This window comes from Lepeophtheirus salmonis, chromosome 14 (genome assembly GCF_016086655.4).
Source record: "Lepeophtheirus salmonis chromosome 14, UVic_Lsal_1.4, whole genome shotgun sequence".
Taxonomy (NCBI): domain Eukaryota; kingdom Metazoa; phylum Arthropoda; class Copepoda; order Siphonostomatoida; family Caligidae; genus Lepeophtheirus; species Lepeophtheirus salmonis.
This window is the reverse complement of record NC_052144.2, coordinates 40987953-41011038: the sequence shown is the minus strand read 5'-3', so window position 1 is coordinate 41011038 and position 23086 is coordinate 40987953. Positions and strand designations below refer to the sequence as shown.

General features: G+C 31.0%; 1 protein-coding gene and 1 pseudogene across 2 annotated transcripts; one reads left to right on the top strand and one right to left on the bottom strand.

The window, feature by feature from the left end:
- Positions 1-2491: 2491 nt before the first annotated feature.
- Positions 2492-8099, bottom strand: LOC121128873 (carbonic anhydrase 1-like; annotated as a pseudogene).
- Positions 8100-15923: 7824 nt separating this feature from the next.
- On the top strand, positions 15924-22292 carry LOC121129828 (uncharacterized). 2 transcript variants are annotated; one of them, XM_040725547.2, is made up of 4 exons: positions 15924-16471; positions 18488-18793; positions 18861-19529; positions 22035-22292. In XM_040725547.2, exons 1-4 carry the CDS (start codon positions 16033-16035, stop codon positions 22037-22039), a joined length of 1419 nt encoding a protein of 472 aa, XP_040581481.1. In that variant the 5' UTR covers positions 15924-16032; the 3' UTR covers positions 22040-22292. The 2 variants fall into 2 exon arrangements, with proteins under 2 accessions (XP_040581481.1, XP_040581480.1); XM_040725546.2 differs by having other exon boundaries at positions 15926-16471; positions 22030-22292.
- The last annotated feature ends 794 nt before the right edge of the window (positions 22293-23086 follow it).

The following is a 23086-nucleotide window of genomic DNA, read 5'->3' as shown; positions in this document are numbered from 1 at the left end:
AACGTCAAAATCACCACTTTAGAATTTTTCAAGCCACCTGAAGTACTGTGCTCTGCTTAGAGTATGTCCATCGTAAACTTCTACAACCATTTGATGGGCTTGAGAAGTGTTTTTCTTCCATTGGTAAAAGGAAATCAATGATGTCCGCACATTGCAGTTTGTAGGCACAAAATTAGACATTTTTACGAGCGAAAAAAGTGTGTTGTTGAATAAAACTATACAAATAATGAATTAAATATTGGTTGACACATGTTGAAATAAGCATTTAGATTTTTGGACCGGTTTTTAATGCTTAACGGGCGACAAGTAGGGACGAATACCTGAAAGTCTCATTTTATAGGTGCATAACTAGTAATAAGCTTGCGAAATCCTAGAGTATGCTATTTGGAGCACTGGTTGGGAATTAATGGGATACACTATGTAAATAAGAATATATCATGATTTAATAATATATTTTAAAAACTTGTCATGGAGGAAAATTGCTGTATTTTGTTTAAACTTCATGATAAATAATAACACATTATCAATTGCGCTTAATATTATTTATGACAAATATCTAAACATATTGGGTTGTTCCATACCACAAAGGAGCATATTCACGTGTGAGTAATATTATTAGAATACAATTTCCTTGCAGTTCTTTAAATTCAATCCAATCTTCTAAGAAATGGACCAAGAAGATAAGAAAGGGGGGATGGGGGGGGATTAAATAGCTTAGGTCCTCTTAAAATATGGTTGAATTTCCTCCACCCCCAATAGTAGTGTGGGATTACTAAAAACCACCACCAATACATTCAATGAACCCCTCTAATATCAAAAACTAGATGAGAGTCCTCGGGTTGGCCGTGGTCTCGCGGGTAGTATGGGATAGTTGAAAACCACCACCAATGCATCATATTCATCTAAGGAAACTCTTTCATATCAAAAATATTTTCAAACCCTCGGGTTGTCCAAGGTACTTGAGATTACTCCTGAATCCTTAAAAACCACTGCCAAAGTATCACATACATCCAAGGAACCCCACTACTACCAAAAAATAGTTTTAACCCCTTAGGTAATCTTGGTAATTTTAAAAACCAAGTTCCTTGGATATATTGGATGAATTTGTGGGGATTTTTAAGGATCCTGGTGTAACCTTGACTACTATGCACAACCTGCCCTTTAGCGGTGGTTTTTAACAATCCCACACTTACCGAGGGCGTTAAACTGGTTTTTGATATTAGAGGGGTTCTGTTGATGTATTGGCGAATGTTTTTAGTAATCCCACACTAACCCTGGGTCAATCAGAGGATTTGAAATTAATTTTTTGTAGTTTTCTTTGTACCATCTGATTCAAAGTATTGATTGCCCAATGAAACATTATTTTAACATTTTGGGTGCCATTTATTTTCTTTTCCTCTCGGAACAAATCCATCTTATCTTAAGGTAACTTATTTTTTATTTTTTAACCAAGTCTCATCACTAATAATTATTATTTGACGGATCATAAAAACATCTCCTTTTACTTTCTTAAGGGTGGAAGGCAACGACATAATTTTAACTACAATGTGTTGCCATGTAAAGGGTAACACCAATTATTTATCAATTTATTTATTCCTTTATTGTTGTGGTTGCCTATGTATCTAATGTTAAAGATCAGAAGAAGATGATGTTCAATCTTTCTCTCTTTCTAATTTCTCTGATCGGTTTAAAATACCGTATCATTTTAATGAGCATACGATGTTGTTTTCTATCAATATGATAATAATAAAAAAATTAAGAGATATATTCGTAGGTACTTATAGGACTACTAGTTAGGAGGGCTTCTCATTGCCCGGGAAGTTGAGTTTGGCCGGAATTCTGGAAAATATTTTTTTTCAAATTTAGAGCCCTGCCTAACAACAGGATTCATATGCGTCCACAGAATTATATTTTGGGGAGGGCTTGGTTTTTGGAATTTCTTTAGAATAATTAATCATTTTTTTTTAATCAATAACTATTTTCAAAATATTAAATTTTTTGTAAAAAATTTCAAAAATGAATTATTTTGGAAATTTTTTTCTAAAATATAGAGCTATTTGCAGAAAATTGAATTTCTTGGAAAAAAAAATGAAAAATCCACAGCTATTCTCAAAAACTTAATTTGTATGGAAAAAAAATTTAAAATATTATATTTTTTTGGAAGAATAATTCTAGTAAAAAGACCTTTGGATTCTTTGGACATCATATGCGGATCATTTGCTAAGTATACATTGTAAAAATCCAAACTGAATATTATTCTTATATTTTATGGATTTTTAAGCTAACAAATTGATATATTTATTCATTGCAACTATTATATGGATTTTACAATTTTATATAAGCTGATGAAAAGCCAAAAAATAGAACCTAAATGTCTCTAATGATATAATTAATATATAAATGTGCTCCAAACAAAATAAATAAATATTTATTTAAAGTTATTTTTGTTCAAAACGACTCTTTTATTTGTTTCCATGAACGGCTCTGGATCTTAATGCTTCTTTTCTCCAGCCTTGACATCCTTACCAAAAATATAATTTTTCTCATTGTTGTAATCTGCTCTTCTGATTGTTGGAAAGGCTCCCTGAAAACAATCCAAGTAACACTTTAATAAAGTAGATGAGTGGTTATAGATACATCACATGTCCAAAAGTCTTTGGGCTAGGGTAAAAATTGTATAGGATCCAGAAAAGATACCAAAACAGTTTTTTCCCTTTTGAATTTAATATTTTGGAGAGAGTCCACATTGTTTTAAAATTCCTCGTATTTTTTTCCCCGAGCCTCAATTATCATTCATAAAACGGCTAATCCGTCTTCTGTATAGTAGCCACTTCAGGATATGTTTCAATCATTTAGTGTTATCAAATCCCTAATGTGCGTGATACTGCCACAATTTGTGGTAATTTTTCCTGATCCCCCAGTCAACAATGAACCTTTTTCGTTTATATTAAACTTCCAGCTTGATCTGGTGTTTTCAATATCCTTTCAGTGGTGTCCACAGGATTGTATTTTTTTACAGCAACAATATAACTTCTGCCTTCATTCCATCTGGCCTTCTCCCATTCCTGACCTTAAACCTGTGGAATTTTTAGTAAAGAGATTATTGGAGAATAATGTCTGCCAGAGCTCTCATCCAAATTTGAATGTGCTTGAAGCTACTTTCATGACAGTCTGGTACGCCATGTATTCTACACGGCCTTGATCGTCAGGAGCTGCCAATTTATTCGCTGGCGTGTCGGGGATGTTATGCCTTGTGATGGAGAACATATTTAATAAAAAATATCGATAAATATAGTATTTAAACATGTCAAAAAATTATTTTAAGTTGTTTTTATTTAATAAAAATCATGTTTTTTGTAATTAAGTTGTAGTACTGTAAGTTTTGAGTCCCCACTCTGTATATATTATTAAGTTAAGCTTCTGTTATGAAATAATTGAATGAGGGACTCCCCGGAATTTCCGGTAGGTGTAAAACCTTCGAAATTCCGGCACATACATCCTAGTTGTTACTCTCTAACTAAATATATAGAAAGGAGAACTCTCGTTTAGTAATGTTTGTTAAATATGAGGAATGAGGAGAAAAAGGTTGTTAAGTCCCTTTTTTTTCTCTCTCTCTTTTTGTCTTCGCATTAGAAAAGGAAAAAGATTGTTGAAAACGAAAAACAACAAAAATTGAAAAACAACAACGATTTCTCGTAAATGTATAATATATGAAATCCTCATAAATCCGATTAGATCAACTCTATCCTTTTCACGCTTTTATCTTCATATGTTATACCTACGATCCTTCTCATTTTAAAAGTAAAAATATTCTTCTTCCATGAGGTTACATTAAGATTTATTTTTTTTAAATAAAATCCCAAAATGGGTTCCTAATTATTATTGAGAAAAAGAAAGAAAACAACATACCGGGTGCTCCATCATTTCTTTTGATTTTCGATTCAAACTTTTATTGTATCACTCAAACATTCCTTAAAAGAAGAAAATCCCAAAATCCTCTAGCCAATAGCCAAATAAGTCAATCATACCAACAATCAATATGAATTCACCATTTTTCAAATGAACTACATATATATATTTTTAAATCCTACATAATATTTTATCATGTCAGGAAGATTCACCTTGGTAATGCGTTTGCCTTGTGACGTTTTCGCCTTGTAACATTTTATATATGTAAATAATATTCCAACTTTAAACCTCAAACTGTGAAGATCCCCTAATCCTATGAAATCATTCAAGCTTGACAAACCTGCAGCTCAATTGGATTCTTGTATTTCCTATTTATCAACCACTAAAACAGATGCTTTATTTCGGAAGGGTCTTGAAGTTTGGTTTTGTTCCATTTACAAAGTATGCATAAGATACCAACGTACAAGATTGAAAGATAATTTACTCCGGACGCTCAGAGAAGGAAGCAGAAGTGAAGGGTCGAAGCGATCACAGCAAAATCAATGCTTGTGATAATTTATAAGTTAATGAAGTATTTTGATATATTATATAAATATATCATATTCACAATTACATTTAGATTTTCATGGACGAGGTGCCCATCTTGTCCCATAACTCTAATACAATCATTAATATATTACAGATTTTAATATCACTTCTTGGCATTTTGATAAAGAAATGGACTATAGTTGTAAAAATAGTTTCTGCAAATATGTAATATAACAGAAACCGAAATTAACGTAATAATCCTGACAATTGGAAGAATGTTTGAGAGGAGAGAAACTCAGTTGTCATGTTGTTTTATTAGATCAGCTACAAGCAACCGTGAAAGGAAAGAAATAAGCACAAATCTGACTCCTTATATAGGAAGGACATATAGGCTGGAAGTACTCGAATGTCGATCCTCAATTCTACTCCGAGTATAACAAGGAATTATAACTCCAGAGCAAACCCTCATTGTTACTTTTCATCTTGTATGAGCTCGCACACTACTTCAGGGGCGTCTGCATGTTTTTATTTTATTTTTGGCTTGGTTTTTGAACTATTTCTTTAAAAAATTTCAAATCCTAAATTTTCTTGGAAAAAAATTTCATAAATCCACAGCTGTATATAAAAAATTATTTTTTTGGAAAAAGATTTCAAAAATCCATAGTTAATAACAGAAAATTAATTTTTTTCCGAAATAATTTCAAAAATCCGAAGTTGAAGACAAAAGATAAAATTTTTCGAAAAAAATATAGAATATTTTAATTTTTTGGAATTTTTTTTTCAAAAATCAACAGCTTTTTCCAAAAAATTTCAAATCCATAACTTTTCACAGAAAGTAATATTTTTTGGAAAAGAAAATTGAAAAATTAAAATAAATTTGAAATATAATTTTTAAATAAATTTGAAATATAATTTTTAAATAAATTTCAAATATAATTTTAAAATAAATTTCAAATATAATTTAAAAATAAATCAAATATTAAAATTTCAAGTAAAAAGCAAATACGCCTTAATTTGGGGGACTACAGCCCCTCCAGCCCACCCCCTGTACTTAATAATAGATCTTTTATCTTCAAAAATTAAAAAATAATGACATCAGCTTCCGAAAATAAAAAAAGCCTGTTCAAAGTGTCGACTAGAAAAAACCGCCCGCTCTCTAGGAAATATTTTAAACAACTCGATTATTGAAATCATGCAGTGTTTAATACACTGCATAAAATAAAGTATTCCGCTTTGTAAAAGTACAAAAAAAATCGAAAAATCACATGGTAATCCTGACCATGTGAATAATTTGGTGAGGAGAGCAGTTTAGCTGTCGTTTTTCTAAGGAGTGATGAAATGTAGATGAACATTACTTTGATGTTTAAATTATATTTAAAAAAAGAAGTAAGGATAAACAAAACGATAACAAATCTAACTCTTGTGGGAACCGTCTATTCTGTCCTTAGAGTTACGATATCTCAAATTGACAATTGGAAAAGCCTCTCACGTTTTTAAGACATATTTTATACACCCCTAATAATCATCTATCATCAGAGTAGAGAATAAAAAGACTCTCATTTCTGTCATTTTGACTGTATCGATGGCCTTAAGGAGGAAAATGTAAATCCACATATTTAAAAATGTAAATATGTCTCAATTAATATGTTCCGCAGCAACTTAATATCTTTTAAAATTAATGAACTATGAAAATAATTAGTGGAGTTTTTATTTTTGTTCTTGAAAGAAAGCTACTGTTAGAATATATTATATGTACAACGTGTATAGTGTATACAAATCAGAGGGTGATAAAGTTACACACACACATTTACACGAGAGTGGGCGGAGTAGGAACGCAACAATTTGAACAATAGCGCTTTTAAGTCAGAACATAAGTAGCTTTGTATTTATATTTTATTTTGTTTTTGTAGCCAATTAGAAATGCAAAACGTCAAAAGTGGACGATTATGGGAGTTGCCTTTGTTCTGTAATTTTCTTTTTAAGTAGATAATTATTTATGAAAAGATTAGATTGATCAAAAATACGTACCTAAAAAATATATTTATGATAAATCGATATGTTTTTCCGGAGGCAATAATCTTAAAAAATCATCATTCAATTTTGCATATTTGCAGATGTCTTAGTACAACAGATTTCCAAGCTTTTCATTCACTTTTCAACCCCTAAGTGTGTTTATTTAACTGAAACATCAAATTTTGTGGCAAAATATCTTTGTCTAGAAACTTTTTTATGAACTCTTTTGAGAAAAGACAAGTACTTGATGACCTTTTTTTTATAAAAAAAGCAAGCATTTCTTGATAACTTTGCATATCCTTAGATGACGGAATACGTACCCTTGGTTGGGAATCACTGATGTACACTGCAGGTGCCGGGAAAAATAGGGAGGATGCCATTGTTCAAAGTGGAAATATAGTGAAATACAATGCTTTAGTTTATTTAGCTGGGCTTTGGACGGATTAATGAAAGCTATCAGGGTAGACTTTAATCATTATGTACAGTTTAATAACCACACCAATATCCAAGGAAGGGTTTTTAATTTTTATGAAGGGTCAGGGAGGCTCCTCTAATTTTTCTTTGGGGGTTACAAGATTTGGATGACATTTTTATTTATTTAATCTTGAATTTTTTCAATTACCTTAATTTCTATTTTTTTTTAGAAAATACAATTTATAAAACACTTAACGGTAGTACACGCTATTGTCCGGAGTAATTAGGGGTCGACTAAAAGACAATTTTTGCTTCAATAATATAGAAGATAGCTCGCCAAAAAATCCTAATAGGCACACTTACATGCAGTTACACAATAATTAAATGTTCCCTACTCATGAAAGAAAGTATAACAATAACAATTTGAAAAAAATAATATGACGTTATCACTGATGAGCTAGAGAGTGCTTTAGTCTATGGAGTGCTCCTTAGCGAGGCCTTAACTATAAACGCTAGATGCTACATGCAAAAGGCAAGTGATATTTCACTAATTTGACTTCATTGTTACATATTAGATAAAATATATCTACATGCTATACATCAGGGAGCGCTATATACAGTGCACCCTGTATATACGCTCAATGCTAGATTAAAACACCTGCAAGATGTCATTAATATGACTACATTGTTATCTTTTAGATCAAAAATGACTTTGTTTTATTCCAACATACAATTATATATTAATACCGATAAACTTTGCTATATTAATATAAATTCAAGTTATTATGACAGTCCTTTGTAGTAAGAGGTCCGAAATGGACATTAAACAATAAACGATATTTAAGCATAATAATTTAAAGTAAAAACACAATTCTGTATTTTTAGATAAATAATAATATGTTTACTTATATTATATTTAAGAGAGACACGAGTCTTGTTTCGAGGGGGAGGGGAAAAGGCCGGAGTTCTCCTTAACGTAGTTAAGTCAAGGATAACAATGATGTTGACATCTACTTACAAACTAAATTCAATTATTTTATTTAGATCAATCAAGGCTAAAAATAATATGAAATCATGTACAGTACTAATTACGGCACAGCCAGCTTCAACCACAGCCTCAAACCTGGTCCTGAATCTGCACAGGCTTCAATGAGGAACTTATTATCCTTGGTCTTCAGATCCATATCACTAAGAGGTAAGGTGTTCTTTGCCCACAACATAAAGGTCTTAAACATGTTGATTTTTTCCAGAATAAATCAAGTTCCAATAGCACAAAATTGAATAAACCGCTCAGATTTAAAGTTCTAGCTTGATTATAGATCTGTCAACATCAATTTAATATCTTTTTTCATCATTATCTATGTAGTTTTTGTGTCCTTGGGCATGCACCCGGCACACAATAATGGCTGAACGGCAATATCTCAAGGCTTTTGAATTTTTTTCTTATATGATTATGTAAGTGTATTATGATGATTACACTTTCATAAAAATAGATATCAGTGTGACCAACATATTGGGGCTCATACCTGCTCCAGATTTTAAATCGATACCCTATAGATATTGTAAAAAAAAAATATTTAAAAAAAAAAGACATAATTTTTATTTTATAAAATATTTTTCAAACTTATCGAGGTAAAAGCAATCAGAAATACAGCTCTTTATCCAAAAAGCACATTACTTGTGCAATGAAAACGATTCCAGCACCACTGTGGTTTATGAAAGCCCAATGTTTATTATTTCCAATGTTTATTATACGTAGCTAATGAGTTGTTCTATTAATTAAAGTATATCATTTCAATTAACTCGAGTCCTTATCACGTAGTAATATAATATAAATTAAAAAAACAAACCCATATATATAAATGTATGTATACGTTGTGCACAAGGTGCGTAAGCCAAATTATCCAAATTAGCTTACTTAAATTTTTAATTTAATATATATTTTTTTTTTTTTTTTTGAAAATAAGCCAAGATCATTTATTTTCTCAGAAACTGTCTTCAAAACACGGACAATTTCTTCTTTGAGAATTTCCAAATTTTGGGTGGGAAGCAGAATTAGACTATCTCTCGAGAAGGCTCCACTAACAATAGTCAATTACGTACAGATTTGAGGATGATAAAGTCCACATATTTGAAGTACATAATTATCCAGCATCTTTCAATCTTTTTCTATTCTACAGATGCTGTTATAAGGTGTTTAATGACTCTAATCAAGCTTTTGAGGGCAATGTTTTCATTCACAGACTTCCTGATTATCGCTTCACTGACTTTTATTGATTTAGCTAGGTAGGGAATTCAGATGGTAAGTTCAGACTTGGTTCAAACTGGTACTTTTCGTTTTTTCCATCAAATCCAACTGGACTCAATAGACAGCCTGATGGATCGTTGTCTACATTGTAATTAGTTTTTAGCCGGACATATAAATCTATGTAATATCCTTTTTGCAATTCCCACATGACGGATGTCTCAGATTCTTCGTCATTTTGTTTCCTACTCTGCCATCCTTCACAACAGACATTAATGTATTAAAATCCTATAATTTCAGCCTACATACATAAAGGTAAAGTTTGATGACTTATGATTAGAGATTAGATATGACCTAATGGAATGTTTAAAAAAAAACGTAAAATCAACATTGTAATCATAACTATTTAAATAATATTATGGAGTAGATCCCCCAAATTCTATTACAAGCCCAACTAGGACTTACACTTTTAAACTGCTAACAAATTAACCCTTTTATTCTATGTATTTGACTAGGGATTACTTTATATTTAGTTGTTATCTCTTCAGGAATGAAAGGAAAATGAAAAACAGTTTAGTAAAAAAAAACAAAAAAAAACTGTTACAACTACAAAAAGTTTCGCGCTCGTTTAAGGTTTTTACGACATTACTTAGAGGAGTATTAAATATGACTTGGAAAGTGGGAGTAATTTTTCTAGTTGCAATTGAATGTCTTATTTTCTGTGAGCTGTTATAATTATAATTTAATTTCTGACTTGGAAAGTGGGTGCCAATGCTCATGAAAGCAGAAAGTGACTTTTTATAATATTTAGAATTATAATTAATATAACTCATTGTTGGACTCAATAAAGTCTTTGCTATTATTCGATCACAGCTTCTAGATCTAATACAACAGCTAATCTGTTCTCCTTCCAAACATACTTCAAATTGTGAAATTGCTTCATTTGTTTTTGGTTTGTTCACTTTTTATAACCCCGGAGGAGAAGTATTCTGACTCTACTTCTAAAAGTAGCTTAAAATTACGCTCAAATATTTTGTAGATATCACCTACGCACCCTGTGTATATTAAAATTAAAACTTGAGACAAAAAATGTTTTTTTCTTCTAATTAGTATGCTTAATATGTATACTCTATAACAACAACAGTATCAAAAGGGAACACGGGGTGATACTAATTGAATCTCTGCTTCATCAATATGGCATAAAACGCTCATACCAACTAATTAGGATATATTTATAATTTATAATGATACTATACCATGTATGTAATATCCGAATGTATACACACAACCATTTATATGTATCACAATAAAGATAATAAAACCAAGGATCGATAACAATAATGAGCGCTTTATACAAATAAAATTGAGGTTTAACATTAAAGCACATCTGCTTCTATAAAGATTGAAATAGAAGGGGGAAACTGGGTACAATTTTGACACTTTTTGATCAAATCCTTGGGCCTGGGTTGACTCGACCAAGCTCATAATAGGAGTTTTTGTATAGGAGTAGGGGGAGGGGGACACGCCGGCAAAAAGATTGGCAACTCTAAAATCTAGTAATAGTGACGTCATAGACTATGAGTGGTTGCGTGTTTTGTCAAAATCTGCATGTCTCTTGCCCAAGAGTTGGTATAACAAATCAGATTGAAAATTATAGCAAGCCCGATGACATCATAGTCTAACTTTGTATTTCTATTAACCTTGGGTCTAATGAGGGAATTTTTGCGTTTGTAGCCCCGTCCCAAAAAAATTGAGTAAGCTTTTTAAACGTTCCATATGTTTTGTTAGCATTACATGTCTTAGCTATCAATTTACCTATGCAGCGGATATATGTAATTAAAAATAATTAATCTAAGAAATTTCAATTGAAGTAAAAAAAGTCAAGAGCACTTTTTGTCCTTATTTGTGGGTTCAAATGCGTGTATCATTTTTTTCGTGAATAACTAAAATAATTGAAAGCTTTTGAAATATTTTTATATACTTTAATTTTATCTGATGACTCCTAAATACATTTTGATACAAAAGTTAATTTGTATGTTTAAACTTACAATTTTGTGTAGAAGTCCATTTAAAAAAGGAAACGACGTCAATTTTATAATATGAAGAATTTCTATTGTTTTATTTTATATCAATATATATATATATATACTTAAACATATATTGGTCTAAAAAACCAACAGTCAATTATATAAATTCCATATAACCATAGCATGTGATACATTGATATATTTACAAAGAAATTATAATATTCGAAACTAAAGAGTTACTAGACAAAAAACTAAAATCCCCCCCATTTGATCCCACATTACCTTTGTAAAGAAATAAAGAGTAACAGCCTTAGAAAATGGTGTGCTTTAGGCCTGAGTTTGTCGAAATGAAAGGAAAAAAAGAATAACAGCACTGCCTTCTTTTGATATGCTCTTGATCTAACCATATTATGTAGTATTAAACCCTCTATAGTTATCATTCATACTTTTCTTCAGTCCTTACTAAAAGGTTGGATAATCGGTACTAGGGCTTGAAAAAGATTGGACCGATTATAAAAAAAGATTAATCAGGAAAATTGTTTTTATAGAATATCTCGAAGAAAAATGATTTATTATTTTTCACACAATAATTTGCATAATATTATCCAATTATAATGTAATTTTTTGTGCCATTTTGCTGTTTGACTAATAGAATACTCCTGAACCGTCTCCTTGCAGCAACTGTTACGGTGGTCTCTCTTACATAAAATATACAATATATGATCTAATAATGAAGTGAGAGAATTAAAAAAGAGTCACTAAAAAATTAGAAGTCACATGTAACTTAGAAGTAAATCTCTTTCTTAATGATGAGGAGTCACAAAGAGAAAGAAAGAGATATTTTCATGGGTCATAAAATCTATTTGAGACAGACATAAAATATTCATAATTTTGAAGGTGTTACATTCTTATTTTTCTATAGCTCAGCTAATTCTTCTACCCCTTTCCATTCTCCATTTTGACAATCTATCTTCAATAGGGCATGAAATTAAAAAAGAATGCTTTGAAATGGATCCAGGGTTCTTGTTCGAAGAAACTTTCTCAGAAGGAAGCAATCAAACATTTGACGCGCCCCACCTTTTTTAACACCAAAAATTATATGTCAAAATGATGAAATCAATGGTTTAAGCCATGAGGCGAAACGTGCCCGTTAGCTTGAGTGGATTCATGGTTAGAGTTTAAAAATAATATAAACCTGAGATAGAATTTAAGTATGTATAAAGTGCGTGAGTTCATGGATAATGGAGATTATGACTGATCCTTCGTTGAGAGTTTGTACATAAGTCTTTGTTGAACTAGGATGCATTCTTGATATTGTCCTTGCTAGTTACTGAGAGTGATTTCCTTCATCCCTGAACTAATTTAACGAAACGTTATGACAGCCACGTTTCTGTCCTCTCAAAGATTATTCAAATAGTCAGGATCACCACGTTGATTGTCAGTTTCGTCTTTTAAATAGTGGCAGATTATAATTATAACAAGTTATTTTTTTCCTTTGCAAAATGTCGCTGTTTATGAGACCAAGATTCATAGAAATACAAGGTTAGACCGTCATGTAATCGGACTTGCTAGAATTTTCAATTTGATGTATCGTATCGATGGCTGGGCAAGACAGGCAGATTTTGATAAAACATGCAACCAATCAGAGTTTATGACGTAAATATTGCTAGAATTTTCAATTTGATGTATCGTATCGACAGCTGGGCAAGTAAGACAGATTTTGACAAAACACGCAACCACTCATCTACTATGACGTCAATATTAAAAGCGTGGTGTAAGTTAAACATCAGTCGCAAACGCGTTATGGTATGACTTTGTATTTCTATTTACCTTGTATGATACCACAAATGACGTCATTTGATCATTTCCCTCTTGACGTATGCAACTTTTTGTTCCCTTTCTCTAATTCAACTAAGTTATTAATTCAACGAAAAGATGAAATGTATGAAGGTTACATAATTAATTAAATGAGAATAATATGCATATCAACTTTCAAGTCTATGACCCTCAAGTACTTTCTTATACATAAGTTTTATATCATAAATATGTAAAATACCAATATTTTTCGTTCTGGTTCCTGTACCAAAATTGTTATCCGTATTATGATAACTTTTGGTACTTTTTATACTTATAAAAATAAAAACAAAAAATGTTGTTCAGGTCTATTACATGCCCTTAAAGGGGTGCCCATGGGCAGGCCTCGTCCCACGGTTGTATATGTGGTAAAGGAGGAGAGGTCAAGCCCCCTATGGAGTATTAGAGTCAGAAAAAATGGATGCCAGTCGTAAATTCAAATAATATTAGAATGCTCTTTGAGATAATATAATAAACCTTTTTCCATAAAAAGTACTCCTTTAAAATGAATAAAAATACAACTGTCTAAAAAACCTCATTAAATAAACTATTTACACAGTTCAGGAACGTCATTTGATTAAAAATGAAACAAATTCCGAAATCCCTTATTAGTAAAGATCTTTACTATTTTTGGAAATTAATAAAAGGCCTGTATTTTATTTTCCAAAAAAAGTAATCTCATATTAGAATTAATAAAAAAAAAAGATGTCAGTATTGTTGTGTTGGGCCTTATTTATTCCGTCCAGTCCATTCTTACGACCGGTCTTTAAGACCGTCGATCCTTTAAATTTTATCTAAAAATAAAGATGGTTTATTTAGCCGAACAGGAAATGTAAAATGTATATTTTGAGAATGCCACATAATTTCATTATGACGTAATATAAAACGAACATATAACATTTTTACTTAGTTATAAAATTTATTCAATAACATAATGGAATAATTAAAAATACAAGGGACAGATGTTACCTTCTTTAAGGAAAGCCAAGTGGGGCCAGACCTGGATTGGACTGGACCAGACTGGATCGCTACCCTGGATACCAATAAAGAATATTTGAAAATGATATTCCACCCCAGGGGCGTCTACAGGATTATATATTTTTTTAATATTAAATATCTTCACGACAATGCAAAATGTATTTTTATTATAAATTAAATTATTATATTTTAAAATTTTCGAAAAAAAACTACTGCTGTTTTTTTGGTTTTATTTTTTTGGAAAGCTTGCGTTGAAGTGGTTCTCATTTATATTTTGCGTTTCCTTAGTTTTTAAGAAGGATCTGTTAAATTGTTAAGTGATCAAATGAAATACAGCTTTTCAAATGTTATTTAAATGATCCAAATAAACAAATTTGTATTAGAGTACATAATTTCAAACCCCAAAAAATAAAAGAAGGGGATTTTCATAAATCTTTCATATTACTTGTGGAATAAGATCCTTTTTTTTAACTATTCTCAGGGGAACTAATCAAGAACAATCTTGATAAGGCGTCATTTTAATAATATATTATATACATATAATATATATTTTTCAAAATAATAATAAAAAAGCGGAGAGGGGAACGATTTAAATAAGCCAACTGTTCCTTTCGACATATTTTAAGTGTTGTGTACAAGTTGGGATTTTGTACAAGTTGAAATTTATTTGTCTTTAAAGGTTTCATTTAATTACAACAACTGTCATTCTCATTACCAACTACTAGATATACATATTCGATACCTTTATCATTGTTTATCGGAACCTTTCTTAAAAAAAGAAACAAAAAAGTGCCAAAAATAAGTTTCTACTTTATAATTTACCACAGTCATTTGCTTTTAAAAAAATGTTATTAATAAAGAGTGGGGACTCGAAGCATGCAATAGCATTTAATTGGGATTTTATCCCCATAATTTCTAAATACAAGGTTTCATTACGTAATCAAACAATAGCTGAAACCGAAACAAGTTTTGTTTTTATATCAATGTGCAAATGTAGGGTCCACAACAATAAAGCCTTCATCGTAACGAGCTGCCAATCTGTTATTGCTTGTGTTGGAGAAGATTTTAAATAAAAAATAAAGCTAAATACGGTATTTAAAAGTATCATAAATTGATTTTGAACTGTATTGTCTTGGTACTGCAGGTTTTGGATCCCTACTCCCTAGCAGAAAAGATACGGCCAGAGAAAAAATAAGAGTTGGAAAAGAAAAGAAAGTAACTGAGTCACACTATTAACGAGTTAATTATTCCAATACGGAGTTAATTTTTATTACCTTCTGATAATTTTTTTGTTAAATTATTCATTGCAGGATTAGTGTAAATGTCTCATCCAAATTTGAATTTTCTCTGAGCTGCCATCATAACAAGGTGGTACGCTATGGGCACGGCTATCAGTGTCAAGAGCAGTCAATCAGTTCACTGATGTGCCGAGGCTGTTATTCCTTATGAAGGAGGACATATTGAATAAAAAATATTAATAAATATTGTGTTTAAACTATTGCTAAATAGTTTTTCGTAATTTAGTCATGCCACTGCGAGTTTTGGGTATATCGACCATCTAATCATGAACATTACATGTTGTACAACTGCATGTACAAGGTTACAACTTGTACAAAATCCCACGTTGAACACAAAATAAAGAGTACCTACATCTTTTGGACACAAGGTTGCGTGTTTTAATATGAATAAATATTCCGTTTTTAACGATAAATATTAATAATTTATCACATATTTTTTTCCCGTGTCAGCAATCTCTTCTTTTAAATATGTAATCTGATTTTTATCTAATCTAACTACGTAATATTCTAAATTAAAAATATAAATAATATTATGATTAAAATTAAATAGCAAATCATAACTTTTTATAATACGAGGGGAGTTTAATAATTATTTATTATATTTAAAATAAAAGTAGCTTCAAATTACATGGAAAGTCTCATTACCGTTTAGTCAAAGGTTTAATCATTATATTGAAGCAATAATTTATGACTAATTTTCATTACTACATTCATCATTACAAATATATATGTATATTGATAAAACGATATATATTGATATAGCATTATGAATAAAGGAATCAGCGTTTGTTGTTTATTGTTAATCCTTTTCGTGATCAACGGAAAGACACAAAGATACCAGCAACCTGGATCCTCCTTGAATCATGGGCCTCCGCCTGGAGATGAAGTGTCTTCCTATAACTCACTTCTTCAGAATCTCAATTTACTTATACCCCGAGTCCAAAGAAATAATAAAGAGCCTAATCAAATCCAACTTCTTCACAACCTCTTAAATATGATTAAATTTTTGGCTCTCAAACTATTGAGGACATCACAATCCAAAAAAAATGACCCTAAGGCTCCACAATATATTCTTCTAAAATCCACTGTGGACGAGGCCTTGCAATTTATTGCACAAAAAGGAACTGTGGAACCAAAAATGTTAAGTAGGATTGCAAACCAATTGGCACAACTTTTTCAGGAGGAAAATAAAGTTAAAAATGATGGTAAGATAAATTATATATTTTAGGGACCATGTGCAGAGGGTGTACGGCATTTTTTGGTACTTTTGCTCCTCCGGTCCTTAAATTTTGTACAAATGTGTTTACTCCTTTCTACTTATAAAGTTGCGTAAATTAAAGCTAGTGTTCGCAATTTGAAACAACTTTGTGCGAATGTAGGGTAGAAGCCGGGTATGAGAGCAGCGAGGCCTGGATATTACTCATTTTTATCTGGATAAATTATCGTTAACGTCGGCAGTGACAAATCAACGTTATAGTCAGATTAATCTAATGAGTTCTAAATTCGAATACTATCTGGAGGAGCAATCACGTACCCTGTTGTGGTGAAAAACATCATTTTGGATAATAAATTCTTCTTGGTAAACTCATATAAACTTTTTACAATTATAAAACTACAGTTATTTCTAGTAGATGTAATCTTATAGGAACATCACGTAGTATTTTAAGCAACTCTTACATTTTGAGTCAAATATTTGAAATCCCAAAAATTGATGGGGCAAATGGATGGATTGATTGAATATATAATATTCAAAATAAATGTAGATATATTTAATTGGGTTTTCTAAAGTAAATTTTCTAAAAAATATTGAATTCATTATATAAACTAATGAATTAACCTTTTGAAATTAAACTACATAATAACGTTATTTAAACACAAACTGAAGTTGATATTTTATTTTTGAAGTGCAAATTTGTCAGTTTAAAGAACTAATTTAATAATTTTTTGAACAATTACTTTAGAAACCACTTCAACATACATACAGAGTGGTCCATTTAAATATAAAAACTTTGAATTTTATACTTCAACAAGTTATAATTTATTAGAGAATCTCAACAAAATTAAATAATTGAATAAATGGATGTGTGTTTGAGCTCTCTTAATCCTTAATGTAGTCGCCCTAAGCGGCAATTATAGTTTCCAGGCAGCGGAAGGCATGGCACCCGCTGCTGATGAATGCATCTGCCATGGCGACCTAGTGCTGGCTGACAGTGGAGTTGGGTACCTTGGTGTTTGGATGACAGACAATATGCACCTAAAAGATGTTGTCGAAAGGGTCGGCATCAGGGGTTTATGGGGGCAAAAAAGGGTAAAAAAAGAGTAGAAAAGAACTCTAAATACTCATTCAAAAGAGTCTTGCAACGGAAGAGATGGATTTCCTTCATTGTTGGTGCCAAAATTGGCCTTTTCGCTCACACAGGGATCTTTTTACCCACTTTATTGATAGTTCTCTGTCAAATCTGGGGTGAAACAACGAGATCTCTTTACATGGGCCCTTATGGACTTGAGGGAATTGGCTTGGGATGTTTTCTTTAACTCCTCAGGGTATAGTTTGGCTTTTTTGACAGACCTTTTCTTCCTCTACAAGGTTTCGGGCTTGCTGACGGCGTAGACAGTGGTCCCTGAGACGCCCAACTTCCTTGAGTGAGCGAATGGAAATTCGTCAATCACATTCAAGTGTTATTTTCTCGACATGTGCGTAAGCTAGGGAGCTCAGGTTTGTTTTTGTTTTGTAACTAATATTTTATACTTATATATATCGAAATAAGAATTAATTTCAATCACAGCACCTGGGCGGGGGTTAGGGGGGAGTCTCTAAAGTAATATCTGAAGGGGAGTAAATAATTTTTTTTGAATAAGTAAGTGCTTACATTTCAATGAACCACTCGGTGCTTTGATTTTGATTTTAATATGTGATGAGTCCATCGTTTTTGCTACAATTTGTTGTCATTATACTATTAGCTCGAAATGGAAGCGTTGCTTAGAATATCATGTGATGCTTATATAAAATTACAACTATAATAAATGTAATAGCTTTATAATTGTACAAAAGTACATTTGAGTTTACCGAAAGGAATTTCTTATCAAATATTATGTTTTTTTAGCTTATAGAATAACCGGTGCATGCGCATGAATAATTCGCCTATTTCTAAATCCTGTGTATTGTCCATGCTGTTAAGTGTATCATCATTCATCAGTGAAAATGTTTACTATATCTTTAGAATTCGCACCGTATTGTGAACCAGGAACAGACTGTTTTTTGGACGTTGATCATGCTGGTATTTATGGTAGAGTAAATGGTCTTGCGAAGAAAGTATCTGATTATATCAAATATCGAAACAAAGAGCTGCAAGCATATGGGAAAACACATATGGTACATCCAGGAGTTCAAGTTCAAATACAAGCAGATGATATTTTGGCCCACACAACAATTCTTTTACAGAAGCTTCATAGATCCGTCATGCGGAATTGGCATCATATTTTAATGATTGTGGGTAATCTTGCTGGAAATGATGGAGGAGCTATTCGTAAGGAGTATGGAAATTTGAAAAGTTACTTTGTTAATATTAAAATATATATTTATAAATTTAATAGGTCTCTTGGGTAACCCAAATGTAATAAATCCAAGGAGACCCATAAATACAGAGAGATCCGGTAGAACTCAATTAAATGGCGATGAAAATGACGTTGATAATGGCGTAGGTACTTTTCAATGCAAAATATTTATAAAAGGAAATCCAATCGTCAAACTTGACACTGATGCTTGTTCATCCGAAATAAAGCCATGGTTTAAGAATACAAATTGTGTATCTCCAATTCGTAACAGTGATAGGGATTGTTCGCCTAGTTTTAGTGGGGGAAAGTTTGCACGCCTCCAGGGAGGGAACATTGGTTTTCAATCGAGCAAAAGAGGGATATGGAATTATCATCTTGAAATTAAATTGGACCCCGTGGAAGATTTCAATATTACGAATGATTTAGCTGTTGGACGAGTGGATATAATCACATCACATAGTTTACAAAAGTCCTTACTACATATAAATAACAAAATGAGTTTTGGCACAACGACCCATGCGTCTTCCTCTGTTAGTAAATTATTACACGAGGGCTCAGATTTTTTAGAGAAGGAGGATATTATTTTGCTCCGTATTGCAAAGGTTAAAAGTGATATGACTCTCACATTTAGTGCAGAATTTACTGGATCGAAAAAGGCAGTATCTTCAAATCAAAATTCTACTACTCATTCAAAACCTTCTAATTATGGTAAGTGTTAAGGTGAGTTTCTACATTGAACTTGTTTGGGGACAAACAATATTATTTATGGACTCTACAGATCATATTATTCAAAATTCAACAATCATCCTTTTCGCAATAGGGAGGCTCTATGTTTTAAAAATTTTCTTGTTTTTTTATACAAAAACTTCCTCATTTTTGAAAGGTTGAATTCACGTCAAGCTTTATAATCTACTTGCAACCTTCACTGGCAAAGGGGAAATTAAACAGTATCTTAATGAGAATAAATATCAAAGTAAAGTTTATGTTGATCACCTGAAAAATAAGATCTTCTTTTTAATTATTACTTCCTATTTTGAAAAATGGAACTTAGTAGCAAGCAATGAAAAATATCATTAATTTAATTATCTCTATTATCAAATGTGTTGCCTCTCAAAGTTACCAAAATATACTTCTCGTATTGCTTGTGAGGGTTTCAAAAAATTCACATCTCTAGAAAATCATATACATTAAACTGATAATTTTTGACTGTGTATGGAATGACAAGAATGCTGAACCAAAAGGGAATAATGATACCTAATGATTAAATCCTTCTATACCAAATTCGGCAAAGAGAAGAGAAATATGAAAGATTCAGGAAGATGGTCGATAACTAATTAGAAAATTTTAATGCCATTGGAAATAAGAATGAATGATGATATATTTATAATATACTCAACACTACCAGAAAAAGTGTGGAATATTTAGAAACTTTTTTGACGAAAACCCAAAATATTTATGGGTTTTGGGCTTACATCCACACGATGTCAGCGTTCCTTTTCATTTGAAAATATATTTATTGAAAACGGATACTATAGCAAAATAATCTGATAACGCCGTTTGCGCGTAAAAACTTGTAGAAGTTGTAACTTTTATAAGCAAAATGTACAAAAAGAGAAGATGAGTTAATTTTTACACGCCAATGCGCTTATTTTCTCTTCTCTAATAATAAAATATCATTATATACATCATTCATCAACATTCTTAACCGGCTCGGATTAAGGAGATTTCTTTCTTCTGTGAACGGGAATTTTTGAAATTCAGAGTAAAATAAATATAGCTTCTTTTTAAAAGCCTTGCTGTGTGGACTTAGATATACATTATATTAAAAAAAAAAGCGCAAGGTTTTTAATTTATATCAATCAAAATCAATGAATATGTAATCTTTGATTTTATAACCCGCATAATATGCTGCTTTAAATCTTACATATGGCGTTACCTGACTAACAAAAAAAATCGCTATATTTTGTTGTCCACTGTCGATTTTTCTACTTTTTTTTCTCATATCAGTTTTCTGAATTGAATTTAAATTAGAACTTGTTAAGCTTTGACAAATTATCAACAATGATTGAATGATAATTGCATATGTGGGCAGAATTGGTGAACTATCAATTGATTTTGGGGCTTGTATCTGTTCATTTTCCCTCAAAAGTTTGCGAAATACAATAAAAGTAACGACGTACTAAAATAATTTTCTAATTTTTTGTTCATTAATCATTCTAAAGCCTAGTAAAAAAAAAAACAAAGATCTATATAAATAAAAGACATAGAGTGTTTACACTGAGTAAAAGCAAGGTAATTTTTTTTGAAGCCGAAAGTAAGTAGACCAAAACAAAAAAAAAATATAGTTATTTATACTTCAATCACTCCAAATCTTGTGTGGAATCAGTCTGTACTTAAATAAAAACTAGCAAGTTCTAAAACATAAAATATTATTATATGTAAAATAATATAAGGATGATTAATTTTGTTAACATACCAATAGGGACTATTTTATGTACAAAAACTACCACTAGGGAACCTTATACCAAGTCAAAATCTGAAAGGATTTCAAATTTGAAACACTAAGAGGAACATTGAAATTACTCCATGTTGTCATTTTCTTGAAATATAAATTTTGCTTTGAGCTTGGATTTTTCATATTTCATAACCTTTTTAATTCAAATTGTTTTTTTAAAATCATATTGAGTTTTGAAACGATACTGGTGCCGTGCATTTGCAGACTAATTGTACTACGACTAAAATTTGAATGTTTTGTTCAACTACAACGGCGTCAATTTATTATTTATGTTGTATGCGAATTACTTACTTATTAACTATGATATTATAACGTTTTTATCACGCCGTTACATCTATTTGTATCTTACAACCTTTCCTACAAAAATAAAATATGGTGAATAAGATCAAAATAAGTTAGTGGATAATCAATCCGTCCTAACCACCATGAATTGATTTGAGGCTTTTTTCTGCTTGTTTTTGCAAAAGGAAATATTTCAAAATGTAATAAACGTAACGGCGTGATAGAAAAACCAAACTCATGTACTCATAATTATTGAGGTTTGAACATTATAATATGTTGAGTTCCAAGAAACGGTAAATGATCCATTCCCAAACACGTTGTTTATACCAGTAGACGTATGGTAGATGTGGAAACATTCTTAAATTAATAGATGTATCCTAACTTATTTTTAAACTTAATATTATTTGATAGTGAAGAATAAAGTTGAAAACGAGAGTAAGAAAGAAAAACAACAATATGGACGAAGAAACCAAGATGAAAAAGGATTCACTGATGAAAATGATACCGAATATGAAGTAGATCCTAAATGAAATCAATTTTCGAAGTATAAGAAAAGGATATCCACATGAATTGATTCTTTATTTGCGAATCAAAAGTTCAAATAATATATGATTATATTTTTGTAACAATTCTTCAAAAAAGTCAAATTATTAAATAAACCTTTGAGCATCCAATGTGAAAAATATAATAATTTCCTTCAAAAACCTATAAATCACTTCCTTAAAGACATTAAAAACTTTTATGCACATTATTTGTTTATAGAACTCCACTTCCTACGATGTTCACTTTAATATGTGAACTGTCAACAAAAAGCAAGTAACAATGATTTTTCTCAAAATTGAGTGTGGATAACATTTGTATTCTTCTACAAATCATTATCCATCTCTGTCCACAAATTATTCTTTTTAATTTTTGGAGAGGCCGTTTAAGGCATTTAAAGTAGGTAAAATTGATAAATTTTAGCTAAAAGGCCAAATTAGGACTTTAATGAAATAAAAGTTTTAAACCAGCGGGATTGCTAGCTTACATCTATATATTCTTTTTTTTCTCGGCCCAAAAATGATCAACACTGTTTTAAATTTACTTATATAAACGGGTTTATTAGATATACTGGTGGTAATAGATTGCACTGAGCTATTAGGCGTCGACGAACATACACATTTTGCTTTAATAATATATGTTGTGTCTTGACGAGGTTGAAGAGACACACACTATTTATATAAAGGAATCCAGGACGACCGAGAGAAATGAGTAGAGAAAAGACGGAGAGGAATAAGGCAAGGATTGTTTCATAGAACACGTATATTCTTATTAATACATAATACACTACTCTGATATATATATATATAATGCACGGCTATTTATACTGATAAAAAGTAAAGACTGTATTTTACATACACACATATATATATACACGACAATAAGAAAAAATTGAAAATTTGTGAGCCTTGGTACTCAATGAAAATCC